At 29.4% G+C, this 8,333-nt stretch overlaps 1 protein-coding gene across 1 annotated transcript; it reads left to right on the top strand.

Annotated features, from left to right (window-relative positions):
- The first annotated feature begins 524 nt into the window (after positions 1–524).
- Positions 525–1,611, top strand: LOC111828720 (E3 ubiquitin protein ligase DRIP2-like). Its single transcript, XM_023777320.1, has 3 exons — positions 525–623; positions 1,063–1,162; positions 1,301–1,611. The coding sequence occupies exons 1-3, from the start codon at positions 533–535 to the stop codon at positions 1,476–1,478; spliced, it is 369 nt and encodes a 122-aa protein (XP_023633088.1). The 5' UTR covers positions 525–532; the 3' UTR covers positions 1,479–1,611.
- Positions 1,612–8,333: the final 6,722 nt, after the last annotated feature.

The raw sequence follows: 8,333 nt of genomic DNA on the forward strand, positions 1-8,333 counted from the left end.
TTGCAATGATTTATCTTATTACATCAGTTTCGCACCTCACACACATATACTTTTCTCTTTTTATTTCAGTATGATTCTTACGTCTATATACGATTGTTCATCTATCTTTCTTTTGATTTCATCACTATGATTGTTCATATATCTTATAGATAAACACATCAAGCTTGTTTGATTTTAGAGCTTTTAATTTCACTTTGATTGTTTATAGATCTTATAGACATAATTAAACAAATCTTATGAGAGTTTTTTTTTTGGGTATATTAGCATTCAGATCTTCAAATAAACAAAAATATGAAACTTTAAAACAAAAAACTTTGGATTTATGATACATAGGAAACAAAGATGTTGTTTCTAGTAAAGCTCTCGCAACGGTTTTTAACGGTTTCTGGTTTCATTTAAACTTGAAATGTTATCTTACCTTTTCGATACTAGATATCAACTTATCATGTTTATATGTCAAGGTCAAATTTTGTGGTTTGATTTTGTTGTTGTTGTTGTTGTTGGTAGAAACTTAGAAGAGACCGAAACAAAGATGGATGAGGACCTGTGTAAGCTGTACTCTTGTGTCATCTGTACCAATTTGTTCGATGAAGCAACTGCCCTAAAGAGATGTCGCCACATCTGTAAGCTCCTCAATTCGCTCTAATGATAAGGTTTTGATTCATTTAGGCTTTTGGATCTGAATGGTGCTTAAGTACTTTGGTATCACTTGTTTTGTTATCTTATTGAGTCCACTGTTTTATTGAGTTTTGACTTTTAATCTTGCTTTGGTCCATCTCATTTATAAGCATTTTATGGCTTGAAATTTTTGCTCTTTTTATATAGCAAACAAAGATGTTTGTTTTTATAAAGCGCACGCAACGGCTTTTAACGGTCTCTGGTTTAATTTAAATTTGAAATGTTATCTTACCTTTTTAATACTAAATATTAAATTTTCATGCTATACATTCATGCTAAAATCATTTGTTTCTTATATTTTATCTGAGCTGATTCAAAGGTATACATTTTTTTTTTTTCGATATCTTCGACTAAAGTTTTTTTTAAATATGAAATCTTACACAGTTTGCTTCAATTGCATTCACGGCAAGATTGTGGAACATGACTGGCACTGTTGCCCAATCTGCTATGCTGATTTTGGTCCGGACCCTCTCATGAGACTTAGGTATATTTTCACACTATGAACATATTTAACATTCTTTTTTTTATCTTACTAGTTCTTCTTTCTTTTGTGCTACATTATATATATATATATATATATATATATATATATATATATATATATTCCCATTTTTATGAACAGCCATGACGACCCTCTTCTAGTATCAAGGGAAATGGAGAACATACCTTCATCAGATGATGAAAATATGGAGGTCGAATCGGAAGACGTTGACGAAATCTGGGATATGATGGAATCTGAGACGACTTCTGATGAATATACTGACTCTGATATGGAGATGGATTCTGAAAGTGACGACTGAGAGCTATAAAAGTTATCTTGCAAGACTATATTTCCTATGTTTTGAGTATTTCGCAAATGTTATGTTTTAAATAATTGTCATTTGGAGTCAAACTTTTGTTTTTTTTTCCAGTTGTTTTGATAGAATTTTAATAAAGGAAATATAGAAAAATTGATGAACTCTATATAGTATATAATTCTATAGTTCATTTTAAGAGGACCATTTCAGGAATGTTTTATATATATATATATATAGATGACACTACTATATATATATATATATATATATATATATATATATATATATATATATATGTATATATAGATGTGTCTCTATTCATGTATGTTATCTTATGGAATATTTATATTAAATGCATTTGACTTTTGTCAGTATTATTATTTATTCAAACTTCATAAATTGATGATTAAATCCCTTTGACTAATATATTTTTGTTGGGAAATTCTTAATAACCTTTTTATGATAGTTTGACAAAAAAAAAAAAAAAAATTTTATGATACCCTTTTGCAAAACTATCCTCTTTTTTGCCATTTTTATTTTTTCCCTCTTTTAAATTTTAATAGTCATTTTACCCCTAGTTAAAAGAATATTTTTTCCCAAAAAAATTCTGCCAAAAACTTTCCCGCCAAAATATTCCCGCAAAAAAAAAATTTTGTGGGAAATTTTTGGCTGGAAAATTTGGCGGGAAATATTTCGGAAGAAATATTCCTTTTGAAGGAATATTTTTTTTGAAGGAATATTCTTTTTGAATGAATATTCTTTTTGTTGTAAAGAATATTTCTTTCTTCATCATGGGTCATACTAAAGGAAATAATTTAGTCATTTTTTACATTGAAAATGGTATTTTTGAAAATAGATATTCTGAGAGGGTATTTGTAGAAAATGGTATCATAAAAAGGTTAGTTATGTAAATCCTCCATTTTTGTTTGTAATAAATACAATGAAGTTAATTTCTTACAAAAACGACATGTTTAGTTTTAATCATAGCTCAGTAAATGTTTTTAATACAAGTAAGGTTACTAATAAAAATTATATTTCAACATTGTATCATTTACTTTAACCTTCTGATAATAAGATAGCAAAATGATTTTGTATTAATACCTCTCTTTCTTGGACGTAACAAATGCATGTGAAGAAGCTCTCTATTGCACTCGAGTGATATCTCTATTCTTCTGCTTTTCTTCTCAATATCTAAGGCCAGACCTGTTGGGAACTGCAGATATATATATATATATATATATATAGTAGCAAAAATATTCATAGCTAAAGTGGTGTTAAGTTTTTCTACTTGTATTAAATATGTTTTTGTCTTAACATCTAGATATATTATTTGATGCAAACTACAAAAACTGGTATAAAGACGATTTACTAGGAAAATTAACTTTGATCCTATTAGATTTACCACAAACGTCTGTTTTTCCTCCAACATTTCATTCTCCATGTTCGTGGATACCTTCAATGATCAACGATAGATGACCCTTCCTTTTCTACAATGTAGTAAGATTAGTGGCTCAATTCGAGGTTATTATTTTAACATGCTCTTATGTATAATGATAAAAATGACGTCGTTATGTGGTTTTGCAATTAGTGGGAACAAATAAGCATTATAATCCAAAATTATGAGCATAATGTTACATTCTAATAGACATCCATTCCCAAAAAGCCAAAAAAAAAGCAAGACCATAGTACATTCCTAGAGAATAATTAACCATAGTTATTAAGACAATTTCAAGATATATAACCTCTATATATGTTGTACATATTAAAAAGGGATATAAGTAAACATCAAACTTGGTCATCACTAGATTCTTAGTAACCATCTCTTAAAATATCTAAAGGAACGTACACGAAATTAATTTTTAAAGGTACCACAATGATAGGTTGATAAAGGTCAAAGATGTAGTACAATACTCATTTGTCATGACATATCATCTAATGTTGGAACCTTAATTCAGAGTTGTGTATGTTTCCTTTACTCTAGTTTGAGAGATGGCTACTAGGAATCCAGCGTGAACCAAGTTTAATATTTACATATATCACTCTTTTTTATATATACTACATATAAAGTTTTTAAATCTTAAAATTTTCTCAAAAACTTTGGTTATTATTTTCTAGGGAAGATACTATGCTCTTGCTATTTGTTGGCTTTTTGGAAACATATACCTTTTAGAATGGAACAGTATGCTCACAATTGTGATTATTAATGGGTTTTTTCTTCTCCGTATGTGCAAAACATGCATTTTTGTGTTTTAAGAAAAAACATATGTTATTTCTGCTTTTAAGACAATGCATTCACACCAAATGAGAAGTGAGATAAATTAACAAAGTGCAAAACTTGAAATCCCAAAAATAGAAAACTTTTCTTTGATATGAAGCCATTTCGATATAACCATTAATACTAGCTATAACTAAACAATGAATACTTCAATGATTGTTGAGCCAATAATAGGGCATTCATTAGCGATGAAACTTTACGTCAAATTCACTGTTACAATGGATAAACGATATTACCTTACGACGTATTAATGATGAAACTATAAATCCTAAAACCTCAATTATAATCTCAAAATTTTTATTATTTGAAAAAAAAAAAAAACTCCCATCATTTTAGTAATTAAATTTGTATCATCATTATTTTTTTGGAAAGTTTTACAAAGAATTTATTAACGAATTAATTATAATGAATTAACGGCAAATTTAACTATTTGACAATAAAGCCGTATTTACCTCGTATTTAAATATGCATTTATGATGCATCAATAACAAACCGGATTGTTGTTATATATGTGTTTTTCGAATTTAAGCTAAATTCAGTCTTTATTATCTAGCAAAACTATATACTATAAAAACTAACCGAGATTTGTCGTTAATGCTAGCAAGACATAAGCTTTGTAAGGGAAGATGGAGGTTGATTGTTCAATGTAGTATCCAGTATCTTTTTCGCCTTATATTTCTCTAAATCGATCATTCTGGACCCATCGATCTGCACAAATTATTCGTAAAGCAAGTATTATAAAGTATTTCTTATGTCTCTCATATTATATTGTATAATATATAAAATAATTATTATTCAAGAAATATATTGTAACATAACAAAAGCTGATTAACGTGTTAAAAAAAACAAAAGCTGATTAACAAATCACTAATATTATCATTTTTGGACCAAAATTTCTAAATATTATCTTAAACTCATGAATAGTTATGAATAGATTTTGAAGGTTTCTTCTCCCAAATAAAAAGATCTACAAATATCAATGTAGATAAAAGTTTCACAGCAATATAAAGAGATATGTGAACAGATAATATCTGTGTTCAAAACAAATAAAAATTTCATTGTAGAAAATAGTCTTAAATGAGCGTAAAGAGATATTCAAATAGAAGGATAAAATTCCAAACTTCGTTACAAGTCAAAGTTGTATTGTTCTTCTAAAGATTATGTTTTGTTAAAACAATTTTAAGAAATAATCCATCAAACTTTTGAAAAACTAATTCATTGGAGATCTAAAACCACTATAAAAATTGTAATAATCAAATAATAATTCACAAGAAGTTGTTGCAAAAAATTACTCTGAAAGGAGTTTGTGCACGAAAATTTGTTACATTTTGAAATACAAATTCGGGTTTGTGTTTAAATATTGGAGCAAACACAAAGACTTAAAAATATATAAATTTGAAAAAACAATTAAAATAGCATTTGCTAATTAGACATTTTTGTGCCAAAATTTGATAAAAGACTAATATCAAATACACAGTTTCTGTTGGAAAACTTTCAAAGCAATTTCAGATTTCAAAAAAAAGTATTTGTAGCTAAATCATAAGATCTTTTTTTTTTGGGTCAACAAATCATAAGATCTTTAAGAGATTAACCATGAATTAAACATGATCTCTTTCTTCAGCCCCAAAATATAATGATCAAAGAAAAATAAAGAACTTAACTGACTTAAAAAAAAATTCAAGATCTCTCTAAACCTATTTATTTTTATACAAGATACATGAACTATATATATGTGATTAGAAATTCTTTTAGATTTATTTATCTTTTAGTTATTATAAATTATCAAATATAAATATTTATTGCCATTTGAACACTTATTTTAAGGTAATAATTAAAAAAATGGTCAAACTAAATTAAATTTTAATGTAAAAAGTGTTGACCGTGGACCATTGTCCCATGGACCCACCCAAAGATATGTTTTGATATATTTCTTATAATGTAAATGATTCTTCTCTATTGTTATGAAAATATGTATTTGTATTTTGAACTCTCATTCCTATTTAGTAGCTAGGATGACTAATCATTTAAATAATATGATTACACGATACTGAAATGATCTGACCCGGTTTTTATTTTTTGATCCATCAATTAATAAACATATACACACTAAATAACCTACCGAATTATTCCAAGAACTAACATCATAACAAAAACCATAACAAAATAATTACAACATTAACAAACAAAGAGATCATCCTCCCTCTCATCGCGATGAGATCACGGTCACACTTTTCCGTTACATGCACCACAAACAAAGAAATGCGTAAGTATTACCAAAAATACTTAGGAGGCAGTCCCCCATATATTAGGCTAAACAACACAAGAGCGTGGAGTTTCTCTTTTAAACGAGCCCGAGGATTTTTCCAAACCAAATTGCACAAATCTAGAATCATAAATCAAACCAAACAACCCATACTAAAATCCCAAATTCTGTTCACGGGTGTTACAATCCGTCCTCGACTCTCAACACCGACCTTCAGCTAAGGACCTCTGTACACGTCACCACGGCGTACACCTTCCGTATAATCCTCTAAGGTCTCCATCTAGTCAATATACTTGTGTCCCAAACATTATTTTCTCAACTCATACACCTCTCCTGCACTCAGTCGTAACACTTGATTCATATCTGCTCACCATAATGCCCCCGACATTTTAAGTTACATTATCTTTGAAGTAACAAACCATTTCTTCGCTCCCAGGAATCATCTACCTTTGATTAAGACCGGCTCACTACCATACATTTCGCCTTCAAGGTATGTTATCCATGGAGTCAAAGTTCCCTCTCAGGTCATCACCCTAAAGCGTGCTCTTGGATCGTCATTTGAAGCTAACATATGTCCCAGGAGAAAACAAGTCTAAACCTCCCCGAGCATACTCTTGACCAGATTTACCTCTCGTGGTTTGCATAACTGTGACAGTTTTAATCGCCACGAATTGTGCCCTTTTCTGACTATTTAAATATCGTCAACTCCCCGAGCATATCTCTTGACTAGACCTACCTCCCGTTGTTAGGGTAAAACAATGCAATGTCATACGGACCACCATATTCCCCTCTCGAAATATCACCATGACCACCACCAAGCCATACTCTAAATATCATATCCCCAAGAGGTGTTTACACATGCACTCATAATATTTATAGTCTTAGAATCGCATAACCATTTCTTTTTCGTGACAACATATGTGAAATCCAAGAAATACTCATCTTATTAATCTCAAAATGTCAAAAGTGTTACAACCACAGCGAAAATACATTAAAAATACAACAACATAGCATATATCTAATTTCTAAAACTGGAACCAAGAAAAGACAAGCTCAAGCCTTCACCTGCTTATCAAACCATTTCTTAAACCTTGCATTCATCGTCGCCTCTGGCTCCCAAGTCTCCTGCAACACACCATCACAATTCCACATGATTCTTATAAAATGAATCTTCTTCTAACGAAGTTCCTTTACCTTCCACTCGAGCACCCTCACTTCTCTCCTCTAAAGACATGTTGTGCTCAAGATCTACATGAATCTTAGCCATATGATGATTACAAATGCTAGATGTGCATGAAAAACTCTTAAAATTGCCAATTTTTGCAACTTTACCCTGCACTTCCAGAAAATACAAATAAATAATACAAAGTGAGAAATAATATGCAATATAACTCGTGTACATTGATGTCAAGTTTTTAAAAATTAACAAATAATAGATCAAACTGAAGGAATCACGACGAATTATCGAAATCTACCATTATAATATTGTTAAACTAAGGTATATTACCTTAAAACAATTTAAAAATACGTGTAACGCTTACATTGCATATAACTTTGTATAATTCTTTCTGAATGTGAAATGTAAAATTGCAAAAATTGACGGTTTTGAAGTTTTTTTACCCAAACCCCCATTATTTTAATGAAAATGAATTGTTATGTTAACGAAATTTATTTTTCCGCTAATTTTTGTGGATCCGTAAAAGTCATTTGAAAAGTTTTAAGTAGTAAAATTATTGTTTTAATGGCTTAATTGTATAAGTTAAAAACTTAAAGGAATAAAAATATTATTTATGAAATTTTCCCCAATACTCTAATGTTTACAACCACCATTTTGGATTCACATATTCTTTTTTTTTTTTGTCAACAGATTCACATATTCAAAGCAAATTTTCTGGCCTGTATTTTTTATTGTGTGGATCATAACTTTCATATTAAAAATTGAAAAGTCTAGAAAAAAAAATAAAAATTTCTGTTTGATTTTAATATTTTTTTTTTTTGGGACGAACATATGATTTTATTCATTGAAAACAAAGATAAGGATCCAAAGAGTACAAAAGCATTCCTCAATTCCCTAAACAGATAGATAGAAACTTCGAGAAAAGACCCATAAAAGCTTTGAAACAAACACTTCGGCACATATGAGATCATGGTTGCTCGAACAGTCACCTTGGAAAGACGTGATGGATAACAAATGATTGATTTAAATATTTAAATATTCGTAAAGTGGCAATTTTAAAAATAAAAAAAGTGGCATATTTAGATTCTCTAATATTTTATTAGGCTGTTGACCTCTTTGAATTTAAGACAACAATCTAGCTGA

The sequence above is a fragment of the Capsella rubella genome, unplaced genomic scaffold (genome assembly GCF_000375325.1).
Source record: "Capsella rubella cultivar Monte Gargano unplaced genomic scaffold, Caprub1_0 scaffold_1, whole genome shotgun sequence".
NCBI classification, from domain to species: domain Eukaryota; kingdom Viridiplantae; phylum Streptophyta; class Magnoliopsida; order Brassicales; family Brassicaceae; genus Capsella; species Capsella rubella.